This window comes from Balaenoptera physalus (genome assembly GCF_965194825.1).
Source record: "Balaenoptera physalus genome assembly, chromosome: 14".
NCBI classification, from domain to species: Eukaryota; Metazoa; Chordata; class Mammalia; order Artiodactyla; family Balaenopteridae; genus Balaenoptera; species Balaenoptera physalus.
In genome coordinates, this window is record NC_138893.1 from 23,598,288 (window position 1) to 23,617,812 (window position 19,525).

Here is a 19,525-nt window from a genome sequence, read left to right on the forward strand (position 1 = left end):
TTTTGCACGTTCTGTGCCTGCTGCGTTACAGAGAACGTTCGTCTGGGAGTCAGGGCGGTTCCTGCTGGGGCAGGGCCTCCCCGGAGCCCCGGTCCTCGGCCTTGGGGTGGATGCCCATCTCCTGCCCCAGATGCCTTAAGGCCGCTGCAGGGTTGAGGGGCAGGTGGTGCCTGTCAGAGGGCAGGGGCACCTGGGGCAGAACCGCGAAAGCGACAAGGACCGGAGCACCCACAGATTGGAACAGCTCACGGCCCCCGCTCGCCCAGGTGCAGGGAGTTAGGGTCAGCAGCGCAGCGCGGCGAGCCCACACGGGGCACACGGGCCCAGGTAGCACCGGGGAGCCAGGGTCCAGAGGTGGGCGGTACTGCAGGATGCCCTGTGGTGGAGACCTGGTGATGTCAGAGGCAGGAACTGGGCAGGGAGTGGGTTTGGGGTTTTGTATAAACCCACATTTTATATGGGTTTTTGTGTACATCTAAGTGTGCGTTTTTGAGGCCCAAGGGGACAGCATGCCTATCTCCTGAGTCGGTGGCAGGGATGTGGGTGTGGTCACCTGTCCCCCCGATCACCCTGGCTCCCTCTGGGGGAGGGGGACACTGGTGCCATGAACACTGGCCGCAGTGGAGCCCCGGGAATCCAGCAGCTCTGAGGCCACACTGACCAAACAAATCTGAGCCAGAGGGAGCCCCCGGGAATGCTGCAGGACCACCAGGATGGACCACCTTCGGGGGCTGCCCTGCTCCAGCGCAGCACATGGAAGGCCTGGATTCAAAGATGGGGCTGGTCATGTTCCCCCAGGGAACATGACCGAAGTGGACACCTGGGCAGGGCCCAGAGTGCCTGGCCGTGTGAGGGGTAGGGGCCTACCCCTGCTCCTTCCTGGTGCTTTTGGGGTGAAGACCCCTCCTGGGAGCATCCCACATCTGGGGGACAGAACTGGCGCCGTTTTTATGAGAAAGAGGCTGAGGCCAGGAGGCCAACCCAGCAGTTCCATCTTCTAGAAAGTTCTGGTGCAGCTCAGTCCATGGGTCTGGATCAGAACCCTGGGCTGCTCAGCTTTAAGGGGGCAGAATGTAGGCTACACCTCCCCCCCGCCGCTGCCCGCTGGAGGTGTAAGCTCATCGTGCTGTCCTGGCAGGTCCCCAGGCGTCACGCTACCCCCAGCCTTCTGCTGGGCTGGCTCGGGCCCATCAAGTAGAATGTAGGCGGGGGTCCTCCCGACCACCCCTCTCCCTCTGAATGTCTGGCTCTCTCTGACCTGCAGGCCTGGGGCCCCTTCCCTGAGAGGCAGAGCGCCTCCCTATGGCTCGGCCCCAGCCCTGCCCACGCCCGGAGGCCAAGCACGGCTGGCCCCGCAGGCGGTCTTGAGGTCCAGCCTCGCCGTCAGCTCGAAGCCAGGCCAGGGGGCTGCCGGGTGTGCCCCAGCACCCCAAGCGTGGGCCCCCAGGGGACGGCGCAGGGGTAGAGAAGTCGGGGCCCTCCACGCGCCGGCGGCCTGCAGCCCCGATGCCTTTAATCGACTTGAGTCACGTGGCCCGGGGCCCCGTGCTGCTGGGCTGCGGGCGGCAGGCGGGCTCCCGGCTACGGGCGTCCTCGCCACACACAACCGCTGTGCTGGTAACTGCTGCAGTGCACGCTTAGTAGTGAGCGGGAAGCATCCTGGCTAAAGGACCCTAAAATTCCCTGGACACGGGCTCGACGAACGCGGAGGCTTGGTCCTTGGAGAAGTGTACAGACGCACCTGCGCAAGTCCTGCCGGCATCTGCCCTACGCTGTGTTCCACAGCAGCTCTGGGCGGGGCCGGGGTGTTCCTCCCCGCGCTAAGGCCCACAGGGGCGGGCTGCACCTCTGCCCGTGGGAGCAGATGGCAGAGCTGGGGGCTCCGCAGGGCAGCGGTTCCTGATAGGGACGAGGGCAAAACACCCCCAGCCTTTCGTCCTGGCCCGGCTGCCCTGGGCATCCTAGGAGGCCCCTGTCTTCCTGAGGCACCTGGCACCCGGGCTCAGGGCCACCTGAAATGTCCCCGCCACCATGTCCGGCCTCCTTGCCCTGGCAGTGAAACCTCCCCAAATTCAGCCTCTCCCGCGGGGGCTCCTCGTAACAGGACCTGGGACCCCGAGAGGAGAGTTTCTGGGGAGGGGAAGGTAAGGCCAAGCACCTTTCAAAATAGGTTCAACGAAGGGAAGGGAACAGAGGGGAGTGGCGGCCGCCTACAGGCACGCCCGCCGCTGGCACAAGCAGCTCCTAGGACAGGGATGTGATGTTGGAGCGGCCGCCAGGTGGTGCCATGATCTTCTGAGCCGTGCGCCTGGCGACGTGGTCATCGGCCTGAGAGCCTGTGGAGAAGCCAGGAGTGGAAGTGGCGCTGGGGAGGGGACGCAAACACGCCACACCCGCGAGATGCGGAGCCACAGCCCCCCACTGCAGGCCCCCCACGCTCCCCGACGGCCTTGGTGGGTCAGCCAGGCCGCCGGTCAGGCACCTCCTCCACTGAGGCCTCAGATGAGCAGCAAGTGAGGCCAGGTGTGCGTGCGGCCAGAGACTGGAGGTCAAGGTTGACCCTCTGGGAGTCCGGTCCGGAGGAGCAGAGGCTGGGCCAGTCCTGCTCGCCCCTCCTGTGGGTCTTGCCCTGCACCGACCCCCGTGATGGGAGAAGGCTGTCTTTAGCCTTTAGGACGATGCTGGATTCCAAAGGGGACCTGCCCCTGGCCCTACATGCCCAGGAGGCAGGCAGGGACCACCATCACCTCCCCAGCAGGGAGGCTGAGACAGGATGTCAAGGGCTGGGTTGGCCCCCGTCCAAGGGCTGGGAAGAGAGAGGGCGGGTCTGGCTCTGTCTGCAGGGAGAGCCTGGGGCTCAGGGCTTCTCTTAGAAGCCTAGCACGCTGGGAGCACAGCTGAGACCCTGACCAGAGGCCTGAGCCTGGTGGCTGCACGTGGGGCCCCCAGAGCCCTTTTAGCCCCCAGGCCCCATCCTTAGGCACCTCACATATGTGCCTTTGCATTATGGGGCAGTGAGGGGCTGGAGGCTGGACTCCCACGTGGTCCTTGGGTCCCCCAGAGGCTGGGCTCAACTCACCAGACAGACTGAACCCCGACTGGTGCAGGTTGCGAACGGGTGGGACTGAGATCTTCCCCGGGCAGGACACGCGGGCCTGCACACCGCCCCCTGGCTTGGTGGGCACCAGCACCTCGTGGGCCAGCCCGTCGTAGAGGCCTCGGGGCACGCCGTGGATCTCTGCCAGCTGTGGGGCGAGAGGCTGGCATGAGGGGGTGCTGCGCGGGCCCCGGGCTCGAGGGCAGGGGGCTCCCCGCCCACAGGGGTGACTCCCCACGAGTGTGGACACATACCTCCCTCCCCCGAGGCTGGGCAGCAGTGCCCGAGCTGGAGGAGCAGCTCAGACAGGGGTGGCCTGCGGAGGCGTCTCCTTTTGGAATCAGAAACTGGTCCCAATACGGTCGCCGCCTCCTCAGTACCCGCCGTACTGTGGCCCCCCATGCAGCCCCCGCTGTGTTCCCGAGGAAGCCCTGAGGTGGTGGCCCTGGGTCCTGCCCTCCCTGAAAATGGCCCCCAGAGGCAGAGGCCCTTCCCAGTAGCCACCATGATGGACCAACAGTCCGAGGGTTGAGGCAAACCCTTCAGCTGTGCTTGTGTCTGCAGCTGGCACCTGCCTGGGGATTTGTGGTTTACACATGACTGTGGGGCTGAGCCCAGCCCCAGGGGCCTCTGACCAGATCCTGCCCTGCAGGGGTCACAGTGGGGCAGGGGCGCAGGGCAAGAGCGATTGTGGGGTGTGGAGTTCTGCAGGTTCGGGTCTGCATCCAGCCCCTGCCCCCATCACCCCGGGTGTGCGATGGCGAGCCGTCCCCTCTCCCTGCTCCGTGCCGCGGCTGTACATGGGGCTGGCCTGCCACCTCACGGAGCTGCCCCGTGGCCAGTGCCCAGGGGTGCCCCGGACCTCACCCCAAGGGGTGCGATGCCCAGCCCTCTGCCCTGGACCCTGCCTCTCGGCCCCGCTCGAACCCTGCGGGAGGAGGGGGTGGCGTGCCCAGGTCAGATGTGGGCGGCAGTCGTGGTGCGGGCCCTGCAGCCTAAGACAGCAGTGTCTGCGAGTTAGGGCAGCCTCCACTCTCCTTTCCCAGGAAAAAGACCAGCACCTGGCCCCTAGCCCAGCCCGAAAGCCATCCCTCCTCACTACGGGCTCAGACAACGTCTTTAGTCTCGAAAACTGGAAACAGGGCTGGGATAAAGCAAACCAGAGGGTACAATAACCACGTGTGCAGCTGGGTGTGTGTGTGGGGGGGGGTGTGTGCCTGTGCGCATGCGTGAACCACCTGCGCGTGCAGCGCGGGGCCTGGGTGGACACCTGGTGCCTCCGCCAGACTCGGCGGGCAGCTGGCCAAGCCCGCATGGGAAGACGAGAGCTCACAACTTCTAAGTTCATGGATGCCGTGTAAACCACGTGTTTTCCTTCCTTAATTTATTAACATCCACGTCTGTTCCCGGGGAAATCCTGGGCGGGCTCTGCTAGCCTTAGTGGCAGTGTACCTGGGGGGGGTGGCTACGAGGGGTTTTTTTTGCTTCACACCCACGCATTCTACAGCGACATGGCTGCCTGGTAATGAACGCGGGCAAAGCACCGCTAAGAAGCGCCCGGAGCGGTGGGGCCGCTGTGCTTTCCCGACAGTGGCCGTGGGCAGGGCTGACCCGGAGGCCTGAGAGCTCATGCCCACCCGCCTGCCTGGCTCAGGCCTTACCCTGTTGCGAGCCTTTATCCTCTTGTAGACGAAGTCGGGGAAGGTCTTCCGTGGAATAAAGCGACCAGTCCCGGGGGTGACGAACAGGGCCCCGTCCTCCAGCACGACCCTGCCCTGACTTATGACCACCACGGGCGCTCCTCGGCACTCGACGCCTTCGAAAATGTTGTACTCCACGTTCTGGGGAGAACAGCCAGGGGCTGCTCAGTGTCCTGACCCAGGACCCCCGACGGGGGGCGCCCACTCGGCCGGGCCGGGATTCAGAAGGCAGTGGCCGCCGCGCCCTGCACCCCTGCTCCTGCCCATCCCCCCAGGAAGGCTGCGGGGCTCCCCAGGCCTCTGACCCTGACCCTGACGTGGGACCAGGCTTCTCTCACCAGGTTGTGGCTCTGGGCAGAGATGATTTTCGTGGCCTTGGGGTTCCATATGACCAGGTCGGCGTCGGCGCCTACGGCCACCCGCCCCTTCCTTGGGTAAAAATTGAAGATTTTGGCTGCGTTTGTACTGGTCACAGCAACAAACTCATTCTCGTCCATCTTCCCTGAGGCCTGAGAAGTAAGAAGGTGGGGGTGAGTCGGGGGGGGCGCCCTTCCTGACCGCAGGCGGGGTCTGGCCTCGGGGCTCTTGTGTGGAGGTGGCCCCTGTCCCCTAGGCCGCGGGTCGTGTGCCTCAGTCGTGCCTGCAGGTCTGGTCCTTCCTGGGCACCAAGCTGGTCTCCATGCTCACTTTGTGGGCAAATAAATGCTGATGTTTCCACAATAATGTCTGTGTCCCCAAAGGACGCAACCGTCCCCCTGGGGTGGCCAGGAGCCTGGGGTCAGGGCCCCAGCCCAGGGAAGGTCTCAGGACCGGGGCTGGGGGCATGGGGGCAGAGGCCGTGGGCAGGGTCCTCCAAGCGAGATGGATGTCTGAGGAAATCTCAGGCCTCCTAGGGAGACGTTGCGGAGCGTAATTCCACCAGGGCAGGGACCCCGCTCTCCCTGGGTCGTGTGCATTAGGACCAGAAGCAAATGTCTAGGGAGCCCTGGATGGCAGGGCTGGGGGGACGACACCCGGGGGCCCACGAGCCCCAACCTCTGCTCTGGTGAATTTACTGCTCAAGGGGCTTCCCTTTCTGATGAACAGGCAGCGTTCTGAGGGGAGGACCCTGCGTCCCCACTTCTGCACCCACCACGCATTTCTCCCAGACTACAGACATGCGCTCCTCCACGCCGTTGGTGCCCTCGGGGATGAGCGTGAAGTTGTCCCTGCCGACGGCCTTCTGGGCAGTGGTGAAGGTGCAGTGGGCACTGCCGGTCACCTGGAGGTCCCCGCTGGGGAAAGCCGGAGTCAGAGCCCAGAGGGGCCGGTCCTTCCTGAGCCACCAAAGGCCCAGCTGGCTCCACCCCTACCCAGCTGCTCGGCCCCCGGGGGGGTGGGGTGGGGGAGAGGTTGTCGGAGAGGGCAGAGCTGGGGTCTTGGGGCGCAGGTGGGAGGGCAAGGAGCCCGGTGCGGACTCTCCGGACGCAAGAGGCCTGGAGCTGCCGGCGGGCACAGGGCAGGCCGGGGCGAGGGGCACACAGGCAGCTCCCTACCTGGCCAGCAGGGAAGCGAGGTGGTCCGCGGTGCTGGGGTCCGGGCTGAGGGGCGGTGACGTGACGAAGGCCGCGGCCTTGGCCCAGTTCTTGCTCCAGTAGTGGGAGCCGTCGGTGCCCAGGCCGGCGGTGATGGGCTCCCCGACCACGACCACCCCTGCGGGGAGGCCGTGAGGGGCACTGCCAGCCCCCATGTCCCCAGACCCGGGCAGGGCCTGGGAATGCCCCCCTGACCTGGACTTCATCGTGGGGTGGGTCTGGCCCCACGGTCCCAGGGCTGACGCGCAACTGCCCCTCAACCTCCCAAGCCTGGGCAGTTCTTCCCCTGCTCCGGGGGCGCCCGGCCCAGGCCACCTGGGGCTCCCCAAGTGGGTCCTCTCTGTCCCCGCTGCCTCACACCCCAGCTGGGGCCACAGGCTGCAGTGAGACACCGTCAGCTGACTGTCCGCCCCGCCTGGCCACAGCCTCTGTGCAAGGACCTGGCTCCGTCACTGATCCCCTGCCTCCTCCAGGGCCTGGGCTTCCAGGGCCAGAGGGCATCCAGCCCTCGGGACCCGCACCCCAGCTCCTGGACGCAGGACGTGCCCAGCGGACAGTAACGTGGGCCCCCAGGGTCAGCTGGGCCAGGCTCCCTTACATGACATGAGGATCTACTCTCATGCACCATTCACACCACACACACACAGACACATGCCACACACATCGCACACATAGACACGCACATACACACAAAGAGCACAGCTCTGACACTCACTTCTGTGCAAACAGGGCCACTAGGCCTCACTTTTGCTTCAAGGCCCCCCGGTGCTCCACTGCTGTTTGGACAAGAGGGGAGACTCAGGCCACCCACCCCACACAAGGACCAGGTGCCCATATCTCCCGCCGGCCACAGCCCTGGTGCCCCCGCACCAGAGGCCACCCCACCGTGAAGAGGCTGGCAGGGCGGCCGCTGCGTCTCCGTCGGGTCTGCCCGCGCTGAGCCTCAGTCCAGCTGGCCCAGCCCCGGGAGGCTGAGGACGTGAGCGACCCCCACAGAGACCCGGTCCGGGGCCGCCACTCACCTCTACGCTTGGCTTGGGCAATCACATCGGCCGCAGCCTTGCTCATCACCTTGGTGACGTACAGGGGACAGTTGGCCTGCTTGGCAACGGTGACAGCACGGTACACGGCCTCAGCCTCCACCTGGGGATGCGGGCACTCAGGCCACACGAGAACACTGGGGCCTCCTGACGGGTATGGGCGTGAGATGCCCCCGGACCACCCACGGATCCCGGGCCCAGAGGGAGCACCCCGGGCGGGTGAGGACCCCAGCCTGGGGCTCGGTGCCCAGAATCCGGGCCGACCCATGCAGACCCCAGGGCTGACCACGCCACCTTCTTGGCCTCGCATAAAGGCCTCAGGGTGACCGGTGGTAGGAGGGGACGTGAGCCTTGATTCACGCCTCCAGACGAGGACAGCGGGATCACAGCCCTGCCGGGACCACGGGGCCAGTCCCAACCCCCATGAAGGCCCAGTCAGGGGGGCGTTCCCGGCAGGCTCACACCTACCTCCTCTGGGTGGCTGAGCACGTGGCCCTCGGGGCCGGTGATGCCGAGTGCCAGCAGCCGCTTCTGCTCCTAAACACAAACCACGTTCCAGCCTGGACACAGCCCAGAGCACCCCGGCCCTGAGACGACCCCTGCTCGCGAGATGAGCCCTGACCCCCGACCTCTCACGTGACCCCTGCTCGCGAGATGAGCCCTGGCCCCCGACCGCTCACGTGAGCCCTGCTCCCCGAGATGAGCCCTGGCCCCCGACCGCTCACGTGAGCCCTGCTCCCCGAGATGAGCCCTGGCCCCCGACAGCTCACGTGAGCCCTGCTCCCCGAGATGAGCCCAGACTTCCAGGCCCCTGAGGATCACCAACCACAGAGAGCTCAGAATGGAGTAGCGGGCTGACCCGAAGCGGAGCGACTCCAGCTCCCCAAACTACAGATGAGGGAACGGGGCTTGCAGAGGGGAAGGACTCGCCCAAGGTCGCAGCCCCCCTAAGTGAGGGGATAAGACCCCACAGCCTTGCCTGCCGTGCTGTTTCCCCAGTGGGCGCATGTCCAGAGTGTGCGCGTCGGGGGCGTGCGCTTCGGGAGCGTGCGCGGCGGGGGCATGCGCGTCAGGGAGTGCGCGTAGGGGCGTGCGCGGCGGGGGCATGCGCATCAGAGTGCGCGTCGGGGGCGTGCACGTCAGGGAGTGCGCGTCGGGGCGTGCACGTCAGGGAGTGCGCGTCGGGGCATGCGCGTCAGGGAGTGCGCATCGGGGGCGTGCGCGTCGGGGTGTGTGCATCCGGGGTGTGCATGGCGGCTCTGCACGGTCGGGGATGGGGCTTCTTCTTGGGCAAGCTCACTCATCCTACAAGTCTGAGCCACAGCACCCTCTGGTGTAACCGAGCTTCGGCGTGGAGAATGGGGGAGAAGCAGAATCCCACCGACCCCCTAACAAGCCTCCCCGGCACTCGCGGCCCACCGTCCTGAATGCTAAGCATGACCCACGACGTCTCCCGCCTGGGCCTGGCCTCGAACCCTGGAAGCACATACAGCACCCGATGCCCGGAACCCCACATGCCCCCACAAAAAGTGGGCAGGGGTCACCCCGCCAGCCCCGCCCACACCTCGTCCACGATGTCCCCGTTCTCTGCGTGCACTTGGGCCACGGCTCCCAGGTCCCGGATGACACTGAAGATCTCGTACATCTGGGGAGAGGCACATGGGCTGCGTGGGGCTGTGTGTCTCCCGTCCACAGCAGCCTGAGACATCTGCTTGCCCCCCCGCTCGGCACGTGGCCTTACCTGGCTGTCCGTGCACTGGCACCTGTCCTTGTACGCCATGAAGACCAGGAAGGAGTTCACACCTGGGGGGAGGCAGGAGGGGTGGATGCCAGGAGCCTCCACTGCTCCCCGAGCTCCAGGGGCCCCGCCAGCCGGCCTGGTGGCTCTCCGGGACCGGCCCCACACTCTCCCGAGCTGGGACGGGGACAGAGTCACCCCGGCGCCTCCTGCTTCTCGAGCTCTGGGGTCAGGAGCCGATTGTTCCCCAGTGGCAAAGCCAGGTGAGAACCCGCACCCCGCCCCCTAACCCCCCATGGACCCCGGGAGCCCTGGGAGCCCCGTGTCCCCCGGATGGAAGGGAGCCGTGAGCTGCAGTCTCGCTGCCTGAGCTCTGCCCGGGCTGCACCGGAGCCGCTCCCGCACTGGGCGCCGGGGTGGCCCTCACGTTGGCCACTTAGCCTGCGGGGCCTCGGTGGCGCCTGCCAGGCCCCGCTCAGGGCTCCTCAGCCCGCTCAGGCTCTCAGGAAAAGCAGAAGGAACAGGACCGGCTGCCCGCGGTGTCAGGGCCCCATCAGGCCAGGGTCGAGCTCTCCTGTGCTGTGCGGACGTGGGACCAGCTGGGGGCTCACCTGACCCCCACCATCCAAACCAACGGCGCGGCCCCTCCCTCCTCCCTGTCATCTCGCTGGGTCGAAAGTGCGAACTTGAGGAGCAAAGGCACGCGGGGGAAACTGTCACCCAGTGCCACACGAGCCGACCCCCCAGGTGACCACCTGCCCCAGGGCACCTGGTGGAGGCTACTGGTCAGCATGCAGGCCCGTCCCTGGACGCCACCCAGCGGGCCAGGACCGACGCTCTGCTGGGAGCAGACCGCTGGGCAGCGCCGCCCCGGCAGGAGGGTGGTGGCGGCAGGTGCCCGGTTTCTGCCTCTGCTCGGAGCTGCAAGGCCGCAGGCCTCCCGACCCCGTTAAGGAACAACCGGGGGGGGCGGAGCCACTGCCTGGAATGAGGTGCAGAGGCTGAGAGCCCCCTGCCCACCCCCAGGCTGGGGGTCCTAAATACCAAAGGCTACTGGTGTGAGGACCGTCACTCTTTGGGAAACGGCCTCGACGAAACTCCCTGCCTCCCTCGGATGTACAGTGGGGCGGGGGGCAGCGTCTCCTGAGGGGAGGGCCCTGTGGCCTCCAGGGCCCAGCCAGGGGTCTGCAGCCGGCACCCCCCGTCCCAGCCCCGCCAGCTCCTCTCCCGGCTGTGTGCTAGGACCACCCTCGAAGCCAGTCATCGGAGCTCAGTTACGACGTCCACCTAACTTGTCAAATCCTCTATAAACTTTGATGTGGTTTCAGCTTCAGGACTTTTGATTAAAAAAAAAATTAAGCCTTATCTGTAAACTGTCCTGTTTCAGCTGAGGCGGCAGGTTTTATTTTATTTTTATTTCTTTTGGCAGTAGGTTTTAAGGCATCTCCTTCTAAAGGCTCTTAAGATGCTAAAGAAAGCTTATAGGGCTTATCTTTCATCCAGGGCCAAGACACAAGGGGACCGAGGTGACAGCTGTGGCTGCTGTGTCCTCTTTTTTTTTAAGTCTTTGTTGAATTTTCTTACAATACTGCTCCTGTTCTATGTTTTGGTTTTTTGACCACGAGGCATGTGGGATCTTAGCTCCCAACTAGGGATCGAACCCGCACCCCAGGCACTGGAAGGTGAAGTCTTAACCACTGGACCTCCAGGGAGGTCCCTGCTGTGTTCTCTTGTGAGGACAACAGCTATGGGATGCGTCCCCAGACTCGGACGCAGGTGACCTCTCAGCCTAGCAGACCTTCGAATGGCCCTTGCCCAACTCTCTCCCAGCTCGCGGCCGCCTGCCCCGGGGTCAGGTGCACACAGTGTCCACCCGAGGCCAGGGGAGCCCAGGGCCTGAGGCTGCCCTTCCGCCCGGCCGGGCCGCCCGCTCACCCTTGTCCTTCACCAGGGCCTCCAGCTCCTCCCTGGTGCTCTCGTGCCAGCGGGGGACGTCCACGTGCAGGGAGTAGTCGCAGCAGGCGCCACGGTCCGCTCTCTCCCGCCACTGCTCGTAGGCCGCCAGCAGGCTCACACCCGTGTCGGGGAACACGTGGTCCACTGTGGGGACAGCGCGGTCAGCGGAGCCCCCCACCCGCGCCACTGGAACCACCTGGGCCTCCGAGGGAGAGCGGCTCCGTGTTCCCAGGAAACCAGGAAGCACGTCTGAGAAAAGCAGAGAAGAGGCCTCGTACCCAACGCCGGGCTGAGGCTGCTGGGAACCTGCCCGTCGGTTCTGTCCAAAGAGGCATCTCCCGCCCCTTGTCCCCAGCCTCTCTCTGAGCAGAGAGAGGGCCTCACTCTCCAGTGGACACACCCCAAGGAGCCCGGTGGCAGTTCAGGCCTCCACCCCCTGCACAGGCCTGGCCTGAGTGAGGTGCCCCTGGAGGGGCAGGGGTGGCGCCACTGTCCGTGGTGCTGGACCCGCAAGCCTGCCCACAGCAGCGCACGGGGCTGGCTTCCCTCCTGCCTCACTGGCCGCACACACCTCGAGCAGCGCACCCACCCCACCCCCCGGGGAAACTGGGAACGCACATGGGCACTGCACCGTCACCCCACCCTGCCGGCAAGCCCACGTCCAAGGTCCAAACCCCACTCACAGCCTCTGCCAGGTGCAGGGAGAGAGCTGGGAGTGGGGTGGCCAGGGGGAAGGCACACCCGCCCCGGGGTTACAGGCAGATGCCGTGCCTTCCTCCAGCACGCCCTCACGTGGGCCCCTCTGCTTCCCGCAGCTCAGGTCGCGAACCCAGGGCCCCACCCCGCAGGCCGCTCACAGCTCCAGCCTGGAGCTGCAGGCCGCTCTGCCTAGGCCAGCCGGGGCCTGCAGCATCTCTGTCCTCACAGCCGGTCTGATGCCTCAGCACCGGCAGGAGCAGGTGACATAACCACGAAGGCGCCTGCTCAGCCTGGGCCACCAATGACAAGCAGGACCAAGGGCCTGAAATCACAACTCTCCTTAATCAGACTAAAAGGTGGACCATTGTTGGGTTTTTCCTTCCACGTCGTAGTTCAGTAAACCACACCAGGCCAGGATTTTGCAACATTTAAATGTCACTTGTGAAGTAGCCCAGGGTGCCCAGAGCAGCCTTTCCCGGTGGCAGCAGTGGCAGCGCTCACATGTGCCAGACAGAGCAAAGCAACGACGTGCACCCCCTTGCTCCACCCTCCACCCTCTTCCCCCTGCCTGACAGATGGGGGAACTGAGGCGCCTAAAAGTGAGTTGCGCTGCCTGAAGTCACAGCCAGGATGTGGTGCAGCCGGGGCTGGACTGGGCCTGTGAGGCCAGGTCTAACCCCTAGTGGACGTGTCTGTGCTCGGGCCTGCGGAGTTGATGGCGCTCAAGGCCACGGGAGGAGGGCTGCACGCTGGTGCCTCTTCCTGGCCCCTGCGCTGGCCACGAGCGAGGTTGCGGTGGGCAAGCGAATTCACCTCACGGGCTGTTAACTGGGGTGTCTCCGCCCAGCTGAGAGGGTTGTACAAGGAGAGCACGAGCTGAGGCTCACCAGGATGGTGCTCGTGCCTGGCACAGCGTCGGCACTAAAGAAACGGTACCTCTGGGGCTTGTTGATAGGGTAATAGCATTTTTCATCATCCTTTTCCTAAAACACAGCCTCCGTCTTTAGCTCTTTTGACATGGGCAGGGAGTTTCTGCAAACCAAGCCTCAGAGGGTGTGAGGTTCAGGGGCAAATGTGTCTGACATTTCAGGCAACACGACCCCTGCACTTGGGTTTTCCAAACCTGGTCCTTAGCCAGCTGCTAGCTTCCCAGGAAATGATACATTACTGGGCACACATCCCTGTGCTCCCGTGGAAATCCCAGGAGCGCTCCAGAGCTGGCCAAGGCAGCACGGCTCAGGACGAGGGGCAGGGTTAAAGACAGGCACTCAAGGATTTCTTAGAATGAGATGTAATAGAGGGAAAGAGGCCCGAGAAAAACACCGTCAGGGAAAGCTCTTCCTGCGACATGCAAACCTGCCAGAGGACCACGGCCTGGGACGGACGCTCCCCACAGGAGACACTCACGTATCATGGTGGTCCCTCCTGCCAGGGCGGCCTTGGTCCCCTGGCAGAAGTCATCGGCCGGGGTCATGCCCAGGACGGGCATCTGCAGCCTTGTGTGGACGTCGACTCCGCCGGGCAGGACCATTAGGCCGTGGGCGTCAATCGTTTTGATGCCCCCAGGGACGATGAGGTTTTCTCCGATTTGTCTGAAAGCAACAGAGATTTCGCTGGTTGGGAAGAGCCCCGAGCAAACGTGAACGGGCTCCTTGGCGATGCTGCAGAGATGGGACTCTTGCCCTTGGGCTCTTGTCCCTGAGGAAAAGGGCAATACGGCCAAGACTTAACTGGACCAGCCCACACTCTGGGGCTCAGGACCGTCAACACGGAGGAGCCAACCCTGCGCTGGTCACTTAGGTGTCCACTCGCTGCTTACTGACCAGAGGCTGGAGCTGCTTTTTTTGTTTTGTTTTGTTCCTGCCACGTGGCATGTGGGAACTTAGTTCCCGACCAGGGATCGAACCCGCACCCCCTGCATTGGGAGCATGGAGTCTTAACCACTGGACCACCAGGGAAGTCCTTGGAGCTCCTTGACAGGCACAAGCAGACAAGCTAATAGGTGTGGTCGGTAAGCATTTACAAACACCTGCTTTGAGCCCCACACCATACTGTAGCTGTGTTAATAAAGAAACGAGGAAGCCATTGGCCTGCTCTCTGAGGCTTCCCTGAGGGCTCGGGTTGGGCAAAAGCTATTTCCAGGGAAAGAGCTTTTGGAAAAGAAAGAACCATTCACACGAATCTCGCCCAAAAGTAAACTTCTGGATAGTGTGTGATCGACGTGTGACCATGAAGACATCTGAGGTAGAAAACTCACTTTATCAAACCGTCCTCCACATACAGGTCAGCGTAAAAGGACTGGTCATCGTTCACGATCCTCCCGCCTCTGACCAGAAGGCGGTCACTCTATCAGAGACAAAGAAATGGGTAAGTTTCCTCCAAACTAAGTGACTCAACAGTATCCTGAGCACAAGCTGTACCCTGGAATTATGATGGAAACATTCAGGCACAATTTGTGTGCATGAAATCCAGCACAAAGCCTGCATGGTTTATCCCACACACACACCGAGGGCGGGCAGAGGGGGCCCCGAGACGGTGGCCCTTGGGGGCAGCTGCCTACGGGCCCCGCACACGACCTGCAGCCACAGGTCAGGCAGTCTGGCCTCGCCAAAGGCACAGGGTGTACGACCAGCTAGCTCCCCGCTTCACCACGGCAAAGCCGAGGCAGCGCGAGCCGCAGTGCAGTGAACCACGTGTACATCTGCACACCCGCTGCCTAATTTGTAAAGCCCAGGCCGAGGGGGGAGGTGGACCACGTCTCACACGCCCCTGCTGGCCTGGAAGGTCTGCCCTCCTCGTCCACCCACAGAGGCGGCTCCGGCTGACAGCTGGGGCGGGCTCCTTCCAGAATCTCTGTGCCCTGAGGCAGTGCCGGCAGGCAGGGGCCCTACCCCTGGGGAGGGAGACAGACATCACACACACGGCGGTCACAGCTGGTGACAGACGCAAGAGCACAAAGCAGGTGACGTGACAGGGTGATGGGAGACAGGACTGGCTGCCTCAGGGACCGAGAAGGGCCTGTTGGAGGAGCTAAAACTGGAGGTGACTCAAGCTCAGGCCAGGGCGCAGCCCATGCAAAGGCCCTGAGGCAGGAAAGAGTCTGGTTGATGCAGGAGAGGAAAAGAGGCGGGATGGGGGTGGGCGGAATGGGAGGTGGGTAGGGGTGGGGCATGCTGGGCTTGGGGAGTCAGTGGGCCGCCACCTGGGAGGCCTTAAGCTGGGGTTTAAATGATCATACAGAGATCACATTAGCCTGTTGTAGAAAGCAGCCCATGGTGTTCAAGGATGGAAACAGGGCCATCGCTGGAGTGGGGTCTGATGTGGTCTGGGTGAGATGCGGGGCCCCGGGCCAGCATTTTGGGGCGGATGAGAGATGTACTCCAGAGAGACTGGGAGTTGGGGAGAAGGAGCTGCTGACGGAGAGGCCATGGGGGTGCAGGGCCAGGAAGACATCGGGGTGCCTGCAGGTTCTGGTGCTGCCTGGGGGTAGCCCAAGGGGGTGAACAAAGTGGCAGCAAGTTCGGCCAGCTCTTCGGGGCACCCCACAGCACGGAGCTGGGCCGCCATAAGTCCACTTCTGATGGTCGGGAAGGAGGGAGTGAGGCAAAGGGGGAGCCAGTAATGGAGCTGTGCATGATGTCAGGGGTGATGGTCTGACCTCAGTGGAGAAAAACGGAGAGAAACACAAAGGAGGAGCAAACAGCTGAGTGCAGAATGGAGCGGGCGAGACCCCAGCCCTGCAGCACTTTCCCTCCGTGACCTTGCTGGAGCCTCCCACTCTCTGGGACTTGACCAGGCCGGAGTGACAGCTTTTTCACAGGGGGTCTGGGACCTGGCCCGGGGCTCATGGGTGCCCACCCAGAGGCCAGGCCAGGGCTCCAGGCCGGGGCTTCTGGCTCTTCGCACATCATCGGCCTGATGCCAAGAGAACTGACGTGTGTGGCGCACTCAGCAGAACCCTGAACAGTCTGCTGAGAGGATAAATAATTCATCGCTTATGAGCCTTATCACATCGTTCTCTGTTCTTATTAACATCTAACAGTTCGGGCTGAATTCTCAGATTTCTATTGACTAAAGGTAAAACCACCACCGCACAGTCTACAAAAGGGTGGCCAACTGTGCCACAAGCCAAACACGGCCCTCGACCTGTCCCTGTGCAGCCCTGAGCTGAGCGTGGTTTGCACCTTATGCTGGTTGAAAGACATCATAAGAAGACTTTCAAGACTCATAAAAGTTACATGAGATTCACGTTTCAATGTCCAAGCTCAGCTTTTACTGGAGCAGTCACACCCAGGATCGCTCTCTTGCAGGGCTGAGTAGCTGCACCAGAAACAGTGTGGCCCTCGAAGCTGAAAACACCTACTGTGTGACCCACTGCCAACTCCTGGTCTACCACATGGCCCGGCCCCAGCTGCCTGGGCCTCTCCCTTCTGGGTTCTGCAGAGGCTCACTGCCCGGTCCCCTGGGCCCTAGACCCAGCCCTGACAGGTCACATCACAAGGACCCACCTTGCCCAGCTTCTGAGCCAGTGTTCAGACCCTCCTGCCTCCCCCTGCAGTGCCCCCACTCCAACAGCCCCAACTCCAGCCCCAGTGGACCAACGCGTTCTCTAAGAAGCCCAAGAAGAGGAAGAGGAAGGCTTTGGGCAGGAAGAGACTGTGGCCTGGGTGCCCTGCTCAATCTCCCAGCCTCCAATGCTCAGATTTCTGGACTCAGATTCTGGGAGTCTTCCTGGGCTTGGAACCAAGAGGGAAATGCAGCAGGCTGAGGTGCTATGCTCCTCAGGATGAGGGTAGAAGTTCCCCTAAACCAGTCACCTTGAGTCTGAGCTGCCCAGAGAGGGGATCAGCCCCCCTCCCGGCCCTGGCTGGCTCCTGCATCAAGTCTCACCCTCTCCTGTATGCGAGGGGTGGGGCGGGCTTCTTCCTCCCTGAGTATCTCAGGAAGTCAACTGGCCACCCCATGGGTCACCCCACCGCCTCCCGCTGGATCTGAATCCGCGGGTTCCCAGGCACCGTCCAGCTGGCGCCCAGACGCCCGCCTCCCTCCCTCCGTCCTTCCCTCCCTCCCTCCCTCCTCTGGGCTCCTGGCCGCATGGAGGGGGCGGCTTTGTTTCCTGGCAGCGCGGGGTGGACAGTGGGACCTCCCGCACCAGTACGTGTGCTGTTAGAGGGTCTCCTCCCCGGAGCTGAACTGCCTGATGCCCGCACAGTGACTAGCGAGCTATCTTCTCTCCCCCCTGCCCGCCCCCCGGGGGCTCCGAACCCCGGCTCCATGGAGGGGCTCGGGTCGCCAAGGGCTCCGGGCCGGTTTGAGTTTCTTTGTCTCGGACAAAGAGCTCCCGGTGGTGCGGCGGCGGCGTGGGCGCGGGGTGGAGGGGCGCGGGGCTGGGATGGCATCTGTGTGCCCCGAGGCCGGAGGCCGGACCGGCGGTGTCAACAAAGGGCCGCGCCGACGGCCCACTCCGAATCGGAGCTCCCAGAGAGGCGCGGACGCACGGGGGCGGGGAGGGGGGGAGGAGGCAGGCGCATCTGCGCTTGCGGAGCAGGCCTCCCCCCCGGCACCGAGCCCTCCCCGGGAGCAGAGGAGGGCCTGGGCCTATGCGCCGGCTCCGTAAGGGGGTCCGGCGCGGCGCTCGCGGGGACCCCGGGCTGCGCGGGAAGGAGCGCGCCGGCACAGGGGCAAGCGCGGGGGCTGGACACGGACGGAAGGGGGCCCGGAGCAGGGCCGGGAGCGTCTTCCCCGGGGCCCGGAGGCCAGGTCCCGCCCGGGGCAGTGGGCAGGAGGCGCGGAGCGGAGCTCACCGTGAGCCGGGGGATGCTCTTCTTGCCCTGGAAGGACATCCTGCTTCTCCGGCTGCGCCGCCGTCTCCTTTGGCCGGCGCGGCCCGGTTCGGGCGGGGCGGTCCTGGGGGGTCTCCGGCGGCGGACGCACGAGCTAGGCCTCTACAGGGGGCACGCGCAGAGCCCAGGCGTGCGCGTGGGGGCGCCGGGCGTCCGAGTGGGAGCGCGCCGGGCCGCGAGGCTCCGTTGCCGGCCCCGCCCCCGGCCCCGCCCCCGGCCCGCCGCTGCTGCTCTGCTTTCAAGCCCCGCCCCGGCCGGGCTCGGTGACTGTACCCCCAACCCCGGCCCTAGGCGCGAGCTGAGGCCGCGGACGGGCCCCTGCGAGGACCGAGAGGCGAACTTGTGCAGGGTGGGCAGGAGGAGAGGGTTGCGACCGGTCCTGGCCAGTGTGTGTGCAGAGTCTGCACCCGGGATGCAGAGTGAGAGGGTTCCGGCAATGTCCTGCCAGGACCCGCTGCCCCCCTGGCCAGCCGAGGGCCCGCCACCAGCTCCCTGATGACCCGAGGCACCCAGGGCCGCGGGGATTGAATCCAATCTCAAGTCCAGGCTCAGGCTGGACTCCGTCCGGAAAGATGTTTCAGGCGAAAGCCGGGCTCCTTGGAGTGTTGCCTGGGCAGGGATCGGAACGCCAGGCCATGCGCTGGCCCTGGGACCGGACAGTGGACACACCTCATTGTGAGGCTGCCCCAGGGCCAGCCCCGCGAAGCTTGATGTCAGGTGGGAGGCTGGAGAGACACAGAAGGGATAGAAAGAGACCGAGAGAGACACACAGAGAAAGAGCTAACCAGGACCCAGGACGGACCCGAGAGGCAGACCAGGGCAGGAGAGGCCAGGCCTCCGGCGGGTTCTGAGGAGGGGGTCGCGCAGGATAGGGAAGTCCAGGCTCAGACACGGCCAGTCAGGGAGAAGTTCCCGCCGCGAGCCCTCGCGTCCCCTTGGAGGAGCTGGGGGCTGGTGGAAGAGGGCGAGCCCCTGCACTGCGCCCCAGCGGCCTCCGGCGTGGACGTGTGGCGTCTCAGGGAGTCCAGGGCCCACGTCCCCCTCTCACTGGCCCCGATGCCCGCGCCTCCGCACTGCGGCCACTACCTGCTGTGGGCCGCGGGCCTGGGCCACGCTGGGCCTCTCTGGGAGACTTGCGGCAGCCTCTGGGCCGTCTCCGCCTGGCTCGCCGCGTCCCTCCTGGTCGCCGCTTGGCCCGCTGTGGGGCTCTCCTGCTCGCGGACCCTGGTGTACGCCTCCCCGCGCGTCCAGCTGCAGCGTCTTCGTCTCAAAGGCGTCCTCCAGGCAGCCGAAGACTCCGCTGAGCTTGGGCCGGCCCGGGCCTGCCTGTGCCCCGCATCCCCCGGCACGCGGGCAGAGCCTCTGCTGGCTCCTGCGGCCGCCGGCGAGGGGCGGCGGGTCCTGGAGCCTCCTGTGGCGGGGTCTGCGAGTTCGCGTGGATTGGGCGGAGCCGGGCCTGGCGCTCCCCCCACATCCCCCCAGCCCTCCCCCCACCCCTCAGCCCGGCCTGGCGTCCGCTCGGAGCCGGCGCTGTCCACGCAGGGAGTGCTGAACGCGCCGGATCTGGGCCGAGGGCGCGGGTTCTGTCCCAGCGAAGCTCTGCAGTTCGCCCCCCGGGCAACCCGGGGTTCCGACCTCCCGCTCAACCCGCAGAAGGGCAGGCGGGCAGCACGCACGGAAGAAACCAGTTTTCCGGAACTCCAGCCACATTTCCAGGCCCTGTAGGCGGTCTCACGTCAGGGAAGGAGGCTCTGACTCTGAAACATTTGGCGAGTCGGGAGGGCCAGGGCGGGGGAGGGGGGGAGGGAATGCGCCCACGGGAGCTGCTCCTGACTGCCCTTGAAAACAAGTTCAGGGCTTCCCTGCTGGCGCAGTGGT

At 64.8% G+C, this 19,525-nt stretch overlaps 1 protein-coding gene across 1 annotated transcript; it reads right to left on the bottom strand.

Moving 5' to 3' along the window:
- Nucleotides 1-1,785: 1,785 nt before the first annotated feature.
- DPYSL4 (dihydropyrimidinase like 4) lies at nucleotides 1,786-17,833 on the bottom strand. The gene is made up of 14 exons (XM_082424317.1): nucleotides 17,609-17,833; nucleotides 14,062-14,150; nucleotides 13,212-13,396; nucleotides 11,085-11,249; nucleotides 9,153-9,214; nucleotides 8,976-9,056; nucleotides 7,880-7,948; nucleotides 7,394-7,514; nucleotides 6,333-6,489; nucleotides 5,930-6,071; nucleotides 5,136-5,306; nucleotides 4,759-4,938; nucleotides 3,080-3,245; nucleotides 1,786-2,336 (listed from the first exon to the last, which is right to left on the bottom strand). Exons 1-14 carry the CDS (start codon nucleotides 17,645-17,647, stop codon nucleotides 2,245-2,247), a joined length of 1,719 nt encoding a protein of 572 aa, XP_082280443.1. The 5' UTR covers nucleotides 17,648-17,833; the 3' UTR covers nucleotides 1,786-2,244.
- Nucleotides 17,834-19,525: the final 1,692 nt, after the last annotated feature.

Excerpts from the sequence above, each read along its gene's own strand:
- DPYSL4 (XM_082424317.1), bottom strand. The coding sequence starts at position 17,647 with ATGTCCTTCCAGGGCAAGAAGAGCATCCCCCGGCTCACG. Across the intron at positions 4,939-5,135 it reads CTGCCCAGAGCCACAACCTG|AACGTGGAGTACAACATTTT; the intron begins GTGAGAGAAGCC and ends TGTTCTCCCCAG. Across the intron at positions 2,337-3,079 it reads GTCGGGGTTCAGTCTGTCTG|GCTCTCAGGCCGATGACCAC; the intron begins GTGAGTTGAGCC and ends GCTTCTCCACAG.